Here is a 17,473-nt window from a genome sequence, read left to right as displayed (position 1 = left end):
ACCTTTCCTCGTCTTATTTCACACAGATCCCCTCACTTTATTTTTGAAGTGTGAGTGAAAGAAGACAAAAGTATGACTGAGAGGCTATTTGGATGTTAATAATAGGAGAAAGTTTAATTTCTTGTGTTAGTGTATATTATTAACACTTGAAGTTGGACTTGTGTATACCTTTTGCTTGTGCTTTCAGTGTGTGAGTCACTGCTTTCGACATTCTTGATAGTCATAAATATAGTAGTGCAACATATGCTTCCTGTATTTGGCACAAATAATCAAAAGCCAACGACAATGTAAGAAAGGTGGGTTTCAGGAAATGATACCATTCTTTTTCTCTAAATTTATACACATAGAAAATAAAATCGAAAAAGTTGAGGTCTTTGTGGGATGTAAACACAGAGCAGCCAAACACAACACTCCTAGAGAGGACATGAAGGTAACTCAGTCCTCCAGGCTTAACTTCCTGCTTACCTGGACTGAGTTACAGGAACCAGAAGTAGGTGTGGTCTTACCTGGGAACAACATCCCAAAGATCACTCTCCATTTTGCCTCATCCTTTGAAGAAGCAGCATGCTCTCTCTCAGCCTGCAGCTGAGAGAAGCAGAGGTGAAGCCTGTTCCCTCATGGAAGCAGCTTCACTGCATGTAAATACATTTATCTAAGTTTGTCTGCCTCCTTGAAGCATGTACTGTAACTCACGGATGTCTGTAAGTAAACTCCTTTTATATCTTATAATCAGTATTGTGTCTTTCTACTTTTAAGAGGGAACAAGGGGAATATACCAGGAATATAGCTGGCTTAAGCAAGCCTATGCAAACGTTTTTTGCTGTGTTTTAAAAGGGAATGTGAACTCTGCTAAGTTTGGAGCTTGCTCACACAAGCTGGGATTGAGATATATAAATAATATATACTCATCCACACTCCTAAACATTCCCACAGTCTTCATACGTTATAAGAATTGTATCTTAAGTATAATTAAACCTATTTCTGTCCTAAAGTCATCTCTTTTGAATAACAGAACCATGTCACTATGCATGAAAACTTCAAATTTTCAAAGACATGTAAAACATGTTGAAAACATGATCTGCATTCAATCTAAACAGTTATGAACACTGATAATTCGGCTCTCCCCATCACTATCCTTTTGTTGTTGTTCAGTCGTTCAGTCGTGTCCGACTCTTCGTGACCCCATGGACCAGAGCACGCCAGGCACGCCTATCCTTCACTGCCTCTCGCAGTTTGGCCAAACTCATGTTAGTAGCTTCGAGAACACTGTCCAACCATCTCATCCTCTGTCGTCCCCTTCTCCTTGTGCCCTCCATCTTTCCCAACATCAGGGTCTTTTCTAGGGAGTCTTCTCTTCTCATGAGGTGGCCAAAGTACTGGAGCCTCAACTTCAGGATCTGTCTTTCTAGTGAGCACTCAGGGCTGATTTCTTTAAGAATGGATAGGTTTGATCTTCTTGCAGTCCATGGGACTCTCAGGAGTCTCCTCCAGCACCATAATTCAAAAGCATCAATTCTTCGGCGATCAGCCTTCTTTATGGTCCCACTCTCACTTCCATACATTACTACTGGGAAAACCATAGCTTTAACTAACGGACCTTTGTCGGCAAGGTGATGTCTTTGCTTTTTAAGATGCTGTCTAGGTTTGTCATTGCTTTTCTCCCAAGAAGCAGGTGTCTTCTAATTTCGTGACTGTTGTCACCATCTGCAGTGATCATGGAACCCAAGAAAGTGAAATCTCTCACTGCCTCCAATTCTTCCCCTTCTATTTGCCAGGAGGTGATGGGACCAGTGGCCGTGATCTTAGTTTTCTTGATGTTGAGCTTCAGACCATATTTTGCGCTCTCCTCTTTCACCCTCATCAAAAGGTTCTTTAATTCCTCCTCACTTTCTGCCATCAAGCTTGTATCATCAGCATATCTGAGGTTGTTGATATTTTTTCCGGCAATCTTAATTTCGGTTTGGGATTCATCCAGCCCAGCCTTTCGCATGATGAATTCTGCATATAAGTTAAATAAGCAGGGAGACAATATACAGCCTTGTCGTACTCCTTTCCCAATTTTGAACCAATCAGTTATTCCATATCCAGTTCTAACTGTAGCTTCTTGTCCCACATAGAGATTTCTCAGGAGACGGATGAGGTGATCAGGCACTCCCATTTCTTTAAGCACTTGCCATAGTTTGCTGTGGTCAACACAGTCAAATGCTTTTGCATAGTCAATGAAGCAGAAGTAGATGTTTTTCTGGAACTCTCTAGCTTTCTCCATAATCCAGCGCATGTTTGCAATTTGGTCTCTGGTTCCTCTGCCCCTTCGAAATCCAGCTTGCACTTCTGGGAGTTCTCGGTCCACATACTGCTTAAGCCTGCCTTGTAGAATTTTAAGCATAACCTTGCTAGCGTGTGAAATGAGTGCAATTGTGCGGTAGTTGGAGCATTCTTTGGCACTGCCCTTCTTTGGGATTGGGATGTAGACTGATCTTCTCCAATCCTCTGGCCACTGCTGAGTTTTCCAAACTTGCTGGCATATTGAGTGTAGCACCTTGACAGCATCATCTTTTAAAATTTTAAATAGTTCAGCTGGAATATCATCACTTCCACTGGCCTTGTTGTTAGCAAGGCTTTCTAAGGCCCATTTGACTTCACTCTCCAGGATGTCTGGCTCAAGGTCAGCAACCAACCTTCCGGGATCACTGCCTTGTCGTGGCGAAGGGGCTTGAATTACTCAGGGAAGCTATGGACAGGTCAAGATCACTATCCTAAGAACATAAGAAGTTGGGCTACCTAGCTCAGTATTATAAACACGGATCAGCAGTGGCTTACCAGGGTTTTAGATGTGTGACTTTTCACAATTCTACCAGGAGATGCTGGGAGTTGAATTTGGGACCTTTTGCATGCAAGACATGGGGTCTACCCTCCCAATCTGTAGACAATAAAAATAAGGATCATCCGGGAAAAGTAAAGAATTGTGGTGTTCACCCATCACTTTCTTGTGCTGGAAATGCAAGCTTCACTGACTACAGTTTCAACACAGAGCAAATAAATGCTGGTTAACAATGTATTAGTATAGAACTGGTGATAGTTTAGGGGTTTAAAAGAGTTTACTCAAGTTTGCTATGTAGTACTTTATCTAACTGTATATTGTGCATTTTCTTCTATGTAAAATGTGGAGCTATTTCCTTCCATGAGAACAGCTGGAGATCATGTACTGGATGTATCAATCATTAGACATTTAAACACTAATCTTATGCTACTTCCTTCTTTCTTTCGCTCGATAATTTTATTGCTTTGGCACATTATTTCCTTTAACCACAGATGAGTGCTCAGCTGGCCTTACAATTTACAATGTAATGCATGAGACCCCCAAACTTTTGCCTAATACCAGATTTCAGAAAAAGTATGAGCTTTCTCCACAATCCTTTTTTTTTTTTTAACCTAGCACAGGGCATGTTCACTAAATCAAGTAGTTCTTCATGGGGTGGGCACTGAATTGCTTCAAGAAATTCTAGTTATCTAAAACCAATAAGCTTATTATTTATAAAACATATTTTGACAATGTCTACACCAGGGGTAGTCAACCTTTTTATACCTACCACCCACTAATGCATCTTTCTTGGTGGTAAAATTTCCTTACCGCCCACCAGTGCTTGATGGAAGGAGGTTTCAGCTTGTGCCGTAGAACCCCCTAGCACCCACCTAGAATCCTGAAACACCCACTAGTGGGCGGTAGGGACCAGGTTGACAAGCCTTAGTCTACACAGTTTGATAAACATACACATAGCATCAGGTATGATCTCTTGCAAAATCTACACTGGCACCCTTTTTGCTATAACTGATCTAACAATGACAGCTTGAAACTATCAATCATGAATGTCTTAAAATTAAAAGGAGGCCTTTGTGGACATCTAGCCCACAGCTGTCGAGCAAACCATGCAAAATTCACTACAGTATTATATGCATTTCCATATAGTTGCAACAATCCACATTCAACCCAAACAAAGAAAGGAGACGTCAACCCTGAATGACTGTTGTCTTCAGTTTATCAGTTACTTTCTTGAAAGAAGGGTATGAGAACACTACTGAAAACACAAAACTTGGCAACAGCTTGATGACACTTTGATAAATATCATACTACAATACATGTAAAATATACTAAGCAACCAAAAACACAATTTAACTTCTATGGTTCTTATGAATTTAAAACTGTTTTGGAACAGGGTGGATTCCAATACAATCTAAATGAATAATAATATAATAATAGTATTGACTGAAGTAGTGTTTCAGTACTGTTCTTGGCATAATAACAGTAATTTAAAACACTTCTAAGCTGCAGCCTATTTTGTAAAGTGTTGACATACCAACTTATTCATTTCTATTCTGTTTACAAAGTATAGATAAGTTAGGAAAGCATGAGGTTTCTTTCTGGAGGTGCTTGAAAAAAGTCTCTTGGCATTAAAAAATAATAAAAAGAAAGCTAATGAAACCACACAGAGTGATAAGGGACTCAGAGTTACAAGTATTAAAAGAGATGAATTGCATTAACCCCTGCCCTCCCCCATTATATTCACTGCCCACTGGAAACAACAACAGAATTACTAAAATCCCACACTCTCTAATGGGATGGTAATAGGATTCAGAGGCCATTAGGGTAAAGGCAATCCATATTTTACAGTTTAATAAGCTCCTGCTGAAGATGTTGCATCCTTCTTCAGAAGTCCAACAATTACCAATTTAATGTTAACTAATCCTCATCCATAGTCAAGATAGCAAACCTAACCTGAGCTTTCTGAGCCCGCTTTTCATAGTGTATGCACAAGGGGTGTGTGTGTGAAATAATTTATTATTTGCTGTGACATTGCTTATTACTATCATTTCAGGGTACTTAGACTAAGAAAGATGCCATGGTTTCTGCAAAGGAGATATTCTATTCTATTCATCACGTGTTTATGATTTTTACCACAACTACTATTACTACTATTATAATTTTAAGACAAATGCTGTCATCTATTCTTTGCCTAATGTTTAATCTTTAATTTAAACTTTTTCATTTTTATATGACATTAAAAGCAAATTATTGTAAAACCAGAATAAAATAATACAGAAAGAAAAAAAAGGCAGATAAATAAATACATATTATTTATGGCTGCCCTTCATCTATTTGTGTTGCTGCTGCATAGTGGGACTGAGGAAGCAGAAGCAGGTGGTGAAGTCAGCACAGCACAAATGTACTGGCAGGAGCTTTGGACTGGCTCCACCCTCACTGCCATCTCACCCTGTCCCCGTTTTCTCCGTAGGCAGCAGCAAAGCATACGGACAGAAAGCGAATGGTACAGCTCCACTACACCTTCTGAAACTGATCGTGGCTAGCAAGTCCCATTAATTCCAGTGGGTCTACTCTAAACATGCCCAAGTACAGATGCAACCTTGTATGTTGTGGTGTCCTGGCTGCAGCATAAAGCAAGAAAGGACATCCATGTTTTCCCTTCCCAGATTAATATTTCAATTCATAAGATAGTTTTGTCATTATCATAAGGTCCTGACTCCTAAATCTCATGGTCCTCAGAACTTTTTGCTCTCAGATTAGTTCAATAATATATAATGTCATGTTCAAACGTTGCAGTGAATTATTCATTTAAAGGATGCTATGGAAATTAGGAGCAGAAACACTGGCATCCTTGATATGTGCGTTCCATCAACAAAATGGTCTCCCAAACAAAACTACTCGAACGGCTTGGCTCCCGAACAAATCGGCTATTGAACGCCGCAAACCCAGTTTGCAAACTTTTTTGGGAAACCGAACTTCCGACGCAGCTTCCACTTGACTGCGGGAAGTTCCTGCAGCCAATTAGAAGCCGCACCTTGGTTTTCCAACGGTTCCGGGAGTCTAATGGACTCCCAGAACGGATTAAGTTCAACAACCAAGGTACCACTGTATGTAATAAAATATGACACGAAACAAGACCATTCAGCTGTTTGTGAGGCATATTTGGCAAATTTGCTGTAAACTGTTCTCAACATGGTTAGATAAGCATAAATTGTTAAAAACAGATACCGTATTTTCTGGCGTATAAGACGACTGGGCGTATAAGACGACCCCCAACTTTTCCAGTTAAAATATAGAGTTTGGGATACTCTTCCAACGCACACCAAATAAAAATTAAAAAAACATCAGATTTGATTTCGATATGGTAATTTTAATTCAAATGCTTATGACATGCAAGTACTGCCTCTGAGATGCCGCTTCAAGGAGCCGCCTTTTAGCTTTTAGCTTCCAGGTCAGAAAAGTAGTGGGGGCACTAGGACGAAGTATGCTGCCTGGTTTACTCGAAAGGCAGTAAGAGAGAAAAGGCTGCGATCCCTAAATGGAGCCCTGAGGCTGCAAAGCAGAGTTGCAAAACCGCGTGTATTTAATCCAGCCAAGCTAACAGGGAGTTTAGCAGCCGAGCTTCATTCAAAAGGACAGGGCATACAAATCACAGAGGCTGCTGAGGGGAAGAGGGCTTGTACGTCTTCACGAGCCTCTTCTTCTGCCTGCTCTCCGGTAAGCCTGGTGCTGTCTTCAGCTGCCCAATGCCCACCCGCTTCCCTCGCTCTCCTCCCGGCTGGACTCTCCTTCAGCTCCCCTAGGGGAAACACGGACAGTCCTGGAAGCTAAAAGTGATGCTAGCAAAGCCCCCCAAAGCACCCCGGCTTCCTCCGCCAGTGCCTATAAGACGACACCCGGCGTATAAGACGATCCCCGACTTTTGAGAAGATTTTCCTGGGTTAAAAAGTTGTCTTATACGCCAGAAAATACGGTAACTTAAAATGCTTATCGTAAGGTAATTTGTTAACTGAAAAGATGTGTGAAAATGAAAAAAATAAGGCCACCCACAGTGAAATGTCATGGCTGCCAAACTTGACATCAAGGACACCAGGAGCTGAGAAAGAAAACTGCACATATATATCCTTCATATTGCTTAAATGATCATCTCATTACCTTTTTACATTGCTCTATTAATTTTTTTAAAAGGCATGCAACTCCCTCTATTTCCTCAAGAGATGACATACTGCAATTATAGGACTTTTGTAGATTAATTGATGTAGATGCTACTGCTAAAATGGCCTGCCTCGTTGATTTAGATATTGACAGGTTTAACAGAAGTATATTCTATTGATTATCTGTTTACAGAACAATAAGGGTCATATTGTGTAGAGTGCTAATCACAACTCTTCCAACATTAGTGAGTTCTTGCCACTTTATTCCACTGAGCAGTAAATGCAGCATTTTCTGTCTGTAATAGCCAGTTTCAGAGATACTGCTAATATAGTTGAGGACTAAGAATTGAACCCATTACATTTTTATTTTAGGAAGGACTTTGGGAAATAGAAGGTGGCAACTACAGTTAGAAATTATAACACAACTTTTAACTAAGAAGAGCTATCAACCAGTTTTAATTACATGTTGATTTAAAAAATATTGTCTTTAATATTGTCTTTAATATATATCTACTTTTCAGGTTCATCATGTTTGGCACCATTCTATTTTGGAGACAACAGATTTATATCATACTTACTTGCCCTGGTTCTGATGAGAGAATGCTACCATCGATGTCCAACAACACAAGGATCTGGATCGTAGAGCTAAGAAAGAATGATGCCTTCCCTGCACTGCTCAGGATATCACTACAGAAATTCTGAATCTGATTATTTTTCTAAATCTGTGCTTTGCTGTCTCAAAAGCTTGTCCATGAAATGAGGTTTTACTATGTTATTCTACAAAACTATTTTCTCAACATGTCAAGCGAGTTGAGCAAACTCACCCCCATTTATTACACAAGGATGTGGCAAACTCCAGGTCAAAACCCTGCTCAGCCGTGGAATCCCTTTGTTAAGTCAGCTCAACCTATCACAAAGAGCTGTTGTAGCATAAAATATACAATGATACAATTGCATGCCCACTGTGCCCATGAAATAAAGCAAATAAGAAATCAATTCAGTAGTGACATTTCCCACATACTCTATGAGTAGTTTTTCGAAGTACTAAAAAGATCTTTCTCAACTTCTGTTATTCCAAAACTTGTTATCCCAACAATTTAACCCAATTAATTCTAAAAGCCAACTAAGAAGTGTAAAAAATAACAAGATACTAAACTATAAGTTATAAGAATCTATGTTTCTGTAAAATCCTGTCTACAAATATGAAAATTTATCAGGCACATCCCTAAAACAAATAGATTAAATTTATTTCTGTAACATGAACAGATATTATTCTATTTCAGTATGGTCATTCTGAACTTCATTTTTTAAATATATAATTACAGTTTATTTATTGTTTCTAAGATGAAGAGAATTAGTCTATGGACTCTCCAGGCCTCACTGAAAAAGCAGAAAAACTGCCCATTCCTTACATTCTACTGACCTCTAGAGACTGTGTGATTATATAAATATATATAGATATAGATATGCACACATTTGTGTATGTGTGCTAGATACACAATGTAAATGCTAGATCAAAAGGATCTAAGCATACATTTACACACTATAAATATGAAGTAATACACACACATTTCATTGTTTCCTAAATACACTTAGGCAAGCCAACACTTATTTCTTTTCTATATTGGCAGCAATGTGAGACTATTATGGGAAGCATGTGAGCATATCTTACATTTTCCAAAGTGGGAGATAAGCATTAAGCTGTTGAATTGTTTAGAAAGTTATTTGACTTTACTCACAATTCAAATTATGTTTCACACACTTAAGAATTAAAGTATTCTTATATTGTATTAAATATCATTACAAAGTATGAAATATTATCTGAATAAAATGAATGCATGTGTGATATATAACAAGTGGGTGTCACTGCTTTTTGGACATGGTAAGATACTAGTTTCTGCGCTGATGCTTTGATAGCATCTGCGGAAAGACCCTCCCAGTGTGATGTCAGTTATTGACCTAAGAAAAACAGTAAGATATGTCAAGTAAGAGATTCGATGGCATGCCCATAAGAAAATCTTGCCTAAGTGAAGTTTGATACCCATAAATATTTGGGAATGTAGGTCAGATTATATTTCTACCCTTGTACTAAACAACAGACTATATTTCTACCCATACGTTCTCACATACATATGGTATGTCTTTATATATGACGAATTATATAGATGGAATTTTTCGATTAAAATGCATTACAGATGTCTGTTGATACAAATATGAGTGCAAATTCTGAACACTTGCAAGCCTTATCAATAAATTCCCACTGCAATGCTCTGCAATCTTACCAATGCATTGTTCAACACTGATAAAAACACCAGTACCACAAGAAAACAAAAATAATTCATAGGATTTTTCGCGGTTAAAATAACAGGTGCAGATATTGTATAAGGCTGACATCCATTAGTTCTGGGTTTCATAATACTTCACTTTGCATCAGGTTGTTACAGCATTTTACATCATACTGAGCACTGTAATGCATGATGTAAATTTTACATGTCCTATGGCTTCCGGCTGGCGACGCCATAGCGGGTGGTCGGGGCTGCTTCGGCTGCGAGGCGCCCGATCCATCCCGGGGGTTAGGAGCCCCGCAACCGCAAAGCGGGGCTCCGGTTGGGGTGCGGGAAGAGCGTCCCGCACCCTGGGCTCCCCGGCTGCGCCCACGGAGGCTCCGAACCCTTCCCTTGCCCCCCCTGTAAAGGGGGAGTGGGGGTGAAGGGACAACGGAGCCGGGCTTACGGGGATATGCCCCAACCGGGATGCAAATGCGGCGACAAAGCCCGCGGTGAGCGTCTTAGTTCTACCTTTGAAGAATGGAGCCAAAGGAACCCGGTGGCCGTGAGTAACTAATTTGACCAGAAATCGAGCTTTTGGAACGATCCGGGGGGAAGGAGAAAGGCAGCCTGCCTTCTTCCCTTCGAGTTAAAGAAGCTAACCAATTTGAGCAACTGCTGCTACAGGACTGCTACAATGTGCTTAAAATTGATACATGAGACTGGCAAACTTTTTTCTTGGGAAGTAAATTAGTGGAAAATATCTCCATTTAAAGTTGCGGTATCTGCGCTCCAGTTTAGGAAAATGGCGATGAACAGAGAGGCAGGAGTAGAAATTTGATACCCACTTCCTCCCCCTCTACCAGTATGCTGGGCTTCGTCCTTGAACTGGTACTGAACTCTGGACTAACGGACGAACAGAGGCTCACTGCTTTGAAGGTGGAACTGCTGTACAGGAAAGTCAAAGTCTTGTGTGGGGGTCTGAAAGAGAACCAATTGCCCACAGAGGAGGCTTTTAAAACTTTTAATACTTTGGAAGAAAGTCTTGCCAAAGAGCTGAGAGGGTGTCTGGGAAGATGGAGAGAAATGAGTGAGCTACTTCGGAGAAGAAACTCGCCTTTTGGGGGTGGCAGTCCCAAGGCGACGGTAAGATTTGTTATATCCAGTCCCCGAGGTGTGAGCTCGGGGGCCAGGGACAGAGAATTATGGTTTTTACAAGAAGAAAAGGAATGCTACAAAGAACCGGAGAAGCTGAGAGACGACGAGATGGACATCCTGGAGCTCGTGGCAAGGAGAGTTTGGGACTGTGCCTGGATCTGTGGACGCTTGGAGAGGGAAGCCACAGGGAAATTCAGTGTTGATGCCACCAGGAGAAGAATAATGGACAGAGGGGGTGTGGGGTGAAACACTAAGTAAAATTTGAAGTAGCCTGTCATGGAATTTTGAAATCGGAGGGTGAATACTGTCAACAATCTTTCTGTTTTATTTTTTGTTTGAATATGAAAGGAGATATTTTGAGTTACTATGTTATTAGCAGCAGTTTAAAGGATAGAAGAGATAGATATGATATAAATGATTGGTGAAGATTTTAATGGAAGAAGAATTATGATGAGATATTACTACGATGATGCATTGTTAGTTAAATGTTGAATATATAATTGTGTGTAACTATATAATTGAATTTGAATTTCAGGAGAAATGGTTATAAAATAGATTAAGGATATGAACTCGAAGGAGAAAGGGCAGGGGAAGTCAATGGTCAAGATATGGAAATAGAAATTTTCTTTTTAAAGAAAAGATGCAACAAGAAAACTTGACACTGTTTGTATTTGTTTTATCAGTGTATTTGTTTTGTATTTGTTTAATTGTAGGTGTGGGTGTGGGTATATGTTGTTATAAGAAAAAGGTCAATAAATTCTTGTAAATTTTACATGTCCTATGAAAAGCGGTGAGATGCATACAGAAGTTTTAGTGAGAGTAGTACAAATTGAAAATATTAATTGAATCTTAAAACCCTTAAAGAGCACCACACTTGGATGTCCAAACCTTTCACAGACACAAAGACACTCCCCAGATTATCAAGCTTTTAAATAAAAGCTTTATAAGCTTATATCAAACTTTTAAGGAGAAAAAAATCCTTGAAGAGTTGCTTTATAAATCTTCATTTTTAAAAGCCATTGTGTTCAGTGTGTGTGATATGAGCAGCATTCTTCCTAAGGCATTATGTGACAATATAAATATAAGCACCAGACCTGTATAAAATCATACAGCACAATCTATGGGGAACCCCCACTTGTACAAGTGGGTACAGAGCAGTATCAGGGACATTATGTACATAGATTCCAATTCATCTATGTTACATATAGAATTTACACTCGGTGAGAATTAACATGAATGACAGAAAGTAACAGCTATATTACAGATATATAATTCCTGATACATTTTGACCTGTTTTATAAAAAATAAAATAACTATTTTGAGGCCTTGATTTTATTCCCTTTATTTTATGAGAAAACTAAGTATGCAAATAAAAAAAAAATCAGGTTTTCATGCCAATAATTGAAAAATAATTTTAACTTTTACCCTAATTTAATTAAATGTAGGGCAGGTTCAAGAAGAGAACAACATTATCATTTTGAAGTAACAAAACCATCTGAATGTAAAGCACATGAAAGTACCAGTACTTTCTATTCTAACACAAGAAATCTGCTTGCCACATTCTTCTATAATGTGTGAAGTTACAAAAAGGTAATCTCTATATATGTTTGTATAACAAACTAAACTTTTACTTCAACCTAAACACAGACTGAATACAAATGTGCTTACTGTCCATACACAAGTTGAATCATTAACAGCTAAAAAAAATAAAACTAGGCCCCTGCAATTGTGCATATGAAGATCCAGAGTTATTAGAAAGGTCTCGCAGAGCTAATATAAAAAGATAGCTAAACAATCTTAATGTTTGTAATACACCTATCAACAATGTGCACACTTTAAAATAAGACTTATGAAATAATTTCAATATTAAGTTTAAATCTAGTATAATAAAATAATAAAGGCCTGAGTATATATGCACAATCAAGAAGATGGTATGTGTGATTCAACAACTTATTAAGCTAAATACTTGAATCCAATAAGTTTTTGAAAGCTGTTAACTACATAGAGCTAGGAATCACAAAGTGTGGCTTAGAAAAGCAACTTATTGTTATATTGTAAATATCCTGCAACTGTTCTATATTTAAAATAATTCCTCACTATTTTAAACCTGATGGCTTGGTGATAGTTGCCAAAAATAAATATTCCCACAGATAGAGGTCAGTGGTTGCCTGAAATTGCATCAGTAAGTGGCTGTATAGCAAAACTCTCTGGGTTTGCTTTGTCATGTTATTACTGATTACTAGTACAAGGAGGAGTTGCACCATAGGGCACTACAGTATGCAATACACAAATTTCCTTTCTGTCTACTTGCATTACTCTTTTTTCACTGCAAAATCCAGCTTTTGTGTTTCTAACTCCACTGAAAATATTATAGTGTGATTTTTAATACTCATGGATATGGATCTTTTTCAATTAGCAATTTAAACTTTCTGATTCTTTTACAGATTACTCTGTTAAGCACCGACTAGTCACCAGGAAGACAACTGTCAGTGCATTTTATTTCTATTAATTTAAGGGCTGCAGGTTTTTAATTTCTTAATATTTTACTTGGCATTGGCAACCAGTGCACATTTTTATAATGAATCTGGGCATTATTCTTTTAAGAGTGTGCCATTTCAGCTCTTCCCCTTAGAAAATTTGCATGTTAAAGGGCTTTAGTATTCAGTGATGAAATGTTCTGCATAGTAATGTACAGTAAACTGATTTTACAATTTAAAATAGCAGACGTGCTATGTGCCTAGCAGAACTGTGATAATTCCAGTATGTGTGGCTGCAGTTTTAATAACACCCTATAGAATGGTATGAAAATGTAATGATCTCACATTACTCTTCAATCAGCAGCCTGCATACGCAGTATCAGCAATGTTTAAGATTTTTTCTTGAGCTTTTATATTCCCATTGCACTGCTCTCTCTTCCTTTCTCCCCCAACAAATAAAATGATGCTTCCTTTGCTCTACAGCAGCATCTACTGGATTATCTGTAAAATGCTTCAATTCATATTAATCACACTGTTAATGTTTAGAAGAAGCAAGTTAGCATCTGCCAAAAAGGGTGGGGGAGGAGAGAGCTATGAATGAACTGAAATTTGGTTTGGAAACAGAGGCTTTACTATTGCCATTGGGCTTAAAGTACCAATGTTAGAAGTATTAGTCTTTCACATTTGTCTTTTGAGTGGTATGGAATATGCATTGCTTATTGCAGGTTAGTTTTTGTTTTATTAACTATCATTACAGTATAAAACATTTTTAAAGACTCGGTTCTGCATAACAGAATCTCAGATTCTTTGAATTTCTTCCACAATTGATATTCAAAATCATATCCAATATTATTTAGCTGTATTTCATCTGACACAAGGAGACACAGAAGCAAAATTGAACTGGCTTTTAACATATTAGCTTAAAAAATTAAAACAGGTACTGCTGCATCACATACCTTCCAGAGGTTTAAAGTGCAATAAGCTACGTACAACTTTGAATATTTGGCAATGAATTTGATTTTATATGTTCTACCAGTTCTATATTGCACTTCTTCATTTGTTTGTTTTAAATGGCAGGTTTCATACAAACAGCTACCATGCAATGGGAGTATGCACCTACATTTCTATACACTGATGAGGAACCATACTCCCTGGGGGTTCAATTCTATTAACAGAGGCACTGTGGTTCACTTTTACATGTCTTGTAAAGTCTGTAATTTTTATGTTGCAAAATAACTGAGGATGTATTTTCAAGTATATGGGAACAGAAGGCAGTCATATTTTGTTTACAATACTATTTTTCATTATTCTTGTTTCTATACTATTGTCTACATTCAAATTATATTTATATCATGGAAAAGCACTACTGTAAGTTTTTGTATATTCTATTGCAATAATAAGATTATACCAATCTTAACAATAGCTCGACTGAATTTAAATGTTCCTCCTTTTAGTTAAGGAGTTAAATATATCTAGACCTTAGGGGAAAGGAGGGGCAGAAAAAGAATGCATCAACTGCAGATAGAATAATACAGTTGTCTATCAACTTGGGAGTAGCCTTACACTAAAAACTATTTTACTTACACACACACACACACACTGCAAAATACAGATAATGACTTTAAGCAAGGACTTCCAAACTGCTAAACATCCTGGCAGCTGTGAACTTTAAAAAGCAATTAAACAGCATGCAGCTGTTAAATTTAATTGTGATATTACTTTCAGCCCTTCTATCCTACCTATGCTCTTTCCTTAAAAAAAATTAAGGGCCTAACTATGAAAGCCAGAGCTGTTGTATGGTACATAATTGCATTTCCCATTCACCAATCCAAAGTTCAGACCTTCCGACTGATAATTAGCCTCTTTCTGTGTAGCTGCTATACAGGAAGTCCTTTATTATAATCCAGGTGCACTTGTAGGCAGCACTTTCAGAGTTAACTCCATTTGACAGCTGACATTAAACTACTATTCTAATGTGGTGATTGCTTACTAAATCTGGATACTATTTAGGTAGTTTGATAACCCGTTTCACAGAAGATGATTCTTGGTGCCTATTTATTACATGCTTTGTGTCTATAGCATGCAATGGACTGCATAACACTTTGGAAGGGCTCTTCTCATTTAACTGCGATGCTGGACAAACATACCATTGCCACCATCTAGCCTCAACTGACCAAGCACAGTTAGAACAAATGCCTACCGGAAAGCACTAAAGATTAATTGTGCTACAAACGGCAGAACGCCTTCTACCTGCAAGATTGCAAGCTGAGGAACTGGAATTGCACCTTGAGATTTCCTTAAGCACTGAATTTAACCTTCTGCCAAAGTCCTGCCTTTCACTAGAGCAGCATTTGCGTTCTGTCCACACTGAATATAAAAAAGCAAAGAAAAGCATTCCTTGCAAATGCAGCTGCCACACAAGCCCATTTGCAATTGAATTCGTATCACGCTCCAATTCATCAACATTACTACAGGTACTTAACATCACAAACAAAAGAAAGCCCGCACAAGATCCTTGCCATCTGCCACTAAAGATGCCTTCTTTGGGTGCAAAATGATTAAAATCTACAGCTTGGATTAAGCGACTCCACCAAACCCTCCGATGCAGGCAGGCACTTCTTACCTGCCTCGGTGGAAGCCTTCCTTCCCTTGTTAGCAGTATGAAGCATCTCTAGCCTTCCCAGTCCTTGGCACCGCTCGCAGATTGCACGGCTAAGTCCCCCTTTCCGAGAAAATTCTTATCGAAAGTGATTAGTTTTTGTTGTCCTTTTTAAGTCCCTCCTGCGGGAAGGAGCAGGGGAGCAATGTGACGCCACCTATTAATCTTTTGCAAGAGTGAAACGGCAGAAAAGGAGCGCTCGATCAAACTGAGCTTCACACATGACTAAAACTCGCCCGAGAGGCTGCTAGCTCTGGCTTAAAGCACCACTAGGCGTGAGTGTAAGAACAGAGAAGAGGGGAGAGTCAATGGAATGTGACAACGTATGTGCATCAAAGACAAGAAAAAGAGAGAGAACAATGGGGGAGAGAAAGAGAGAGGCAGAGCAGAGGAGAATAAGCTGGAAAGCAATACGGAGTAGTTTTAAGGAGAGCGTTTGCAGAATAAGGCAAAGGCGTCTAGCATCTTCTGTTTACCTCTCACTGAGCATGACATCCTGCCTCCCTTATATTCAGCAGCACATTCTTCTGTCTCTTAGGTTTGAAAACGGAGCCGGAGTCACCATGTGTGCTGCTCTCACCACACTGTCATTTCCCTGTGCACGGTAAGCGTGCACAGCAACAAATCATCCTGGAATACATTCACATACAATTTTAGTTCACGTATTCATTTGAACTGCCTCGCCACCTCCCTCTAAAAGTGAACTGCTAATTTCTACCTCAATTTACAATGGAGTTTAACTGGCAGATGGAACTCTACTTATAACTACTGACAAACTGCCACTGGTAAACAAAAGCCTGAACAAATGCTTAATGCTACTAATTGAATTTGCACTGTAAAAAGAAGGGGGGGGGGAGAGAGAAAACCATTATCACTGCTGAATCTGTGCTTCAAAAGGAAAGTATGATAGACGTTCCCCTCTGTTCACACTGTTATTTTTACACTGAAATAAAGTGGTCGTGGTGGGGAGTTGTGATCAAGAACTAACAATATGCCAAATTAGCAAACCATTAGATTGGTTTTAGAAATAAGAGATACGAATGAAAATTTAAATCTGAAAATGATATTTAGAATTTCCGCTTTAAACCATAAACTGCACCCCCAAACACATTGAATTTATATTTGATGTTCAGCAGATTCCTATACCTATTGCTCACATTGATATGTTTTATTTATCAACACTTTAAAAAAAATGTTTATTGAGTTTTGAAAAATAACCACATACAAACAATAAAGAAGCAAAGATCGACTGCATTGAGCACGTTATTTCAGGTGGGATAAAATAAACAGAAGGTTCAGTACACTTTGCGCACATAATAAGGAAACATTCTGTGAATGGAGATGTTGAAACTAAGCGTCGCATATTGATAAGGAAGTCTTGCATCATAGAGGCCTGTCTTGTTGGGGGCCCATGCAGCACACTATTTTTTATTTATAAAACATATAAATGGTACCCACACAGCACCAAAATGGTTTCATTTCACAATCCTTCTTAGAATTCTCCTACGTTGGGTGAAATGCTCAGAGAAGGCAATGTCCCACACCTTCTCAAACCATCCATCCCTAGAGGGACCCAATGCAGACTGCCAAAGTTTGGCTATTTCAAGTCTGATTGCAGGCAACAGCAGAGCAAGCCGCTCATTGTGGACAAGAGTGAAATTTATTTACTAAAATTAAGATCACATATAGGTCTAATCTACACTAGTCAGTCATAACATTAAAAATATGTTATAAAAATGTGACACCAGAGGGTGCTGAAGAGCAGAGATCCATTGTCAATGGGGTTTTTTTTTAAAAAAAAGCTTTTTTCAGATCAGTGTAGATCTAGGAATAGAAAGCAACATCTGGCAGCCCACATTTTCTATCTGCATACCAAGCTGGAGTTACAGGAAGGGTTGTTAAACCAAAAAATAGCACAACTCACATATGCATATTCA

General features: G+C 38.6%; 1 protein-coding gene across 2 annotated transcripts in view; it reads right to left on the bottom strand.

Annotated features, from left to right (window-relative positions):
• LOC117041261 (teneurin-2) overlaps window positions 1-16,135 on the bottom strand; it is a 479,562-nt gene extending 463,427 nt beyond the window's left edge. The window contains exon 1 of one of the 2 annotated variants that reach the window (XM_033139834.1): window positions 16,013-16,135. In XM_033139834.1, the coding sequence (XP_032995725.1) occupies window positions 16,013-16,031 (19 nt within the window). In that variant the 5' untranslated portion in view covers window positions 16,032-16,135. Of the gene's footprint in view, window positions 1-15,500; window positions 15,969-16,012 lie in introns of those variants that run through there. The other variant, XM_033139833.1, reaches the window with a different exon arrangement.
• Window positions 16,136-17,473: the final 1,338 nt, after the last annotated feature.

This window comes from Lacerta agilis, chromosome 2 (genome assembly GCF_009819535.1).
Source record: "Lacerta agilis isolate rLacAgi1 chromosome 2, rLacAgi1.pri, whole genome shotgun sequence".
NCBI lineage: Eukaryota > Metazoa > Chordata > Lepidosauria > Squamata > Lacertidae > Lacerta > Lacerta agilis.
Note: the sequence above shows the minus strand (reverse complement) of the source record. Positions and strands in the feature narration are given on the sequence as shown.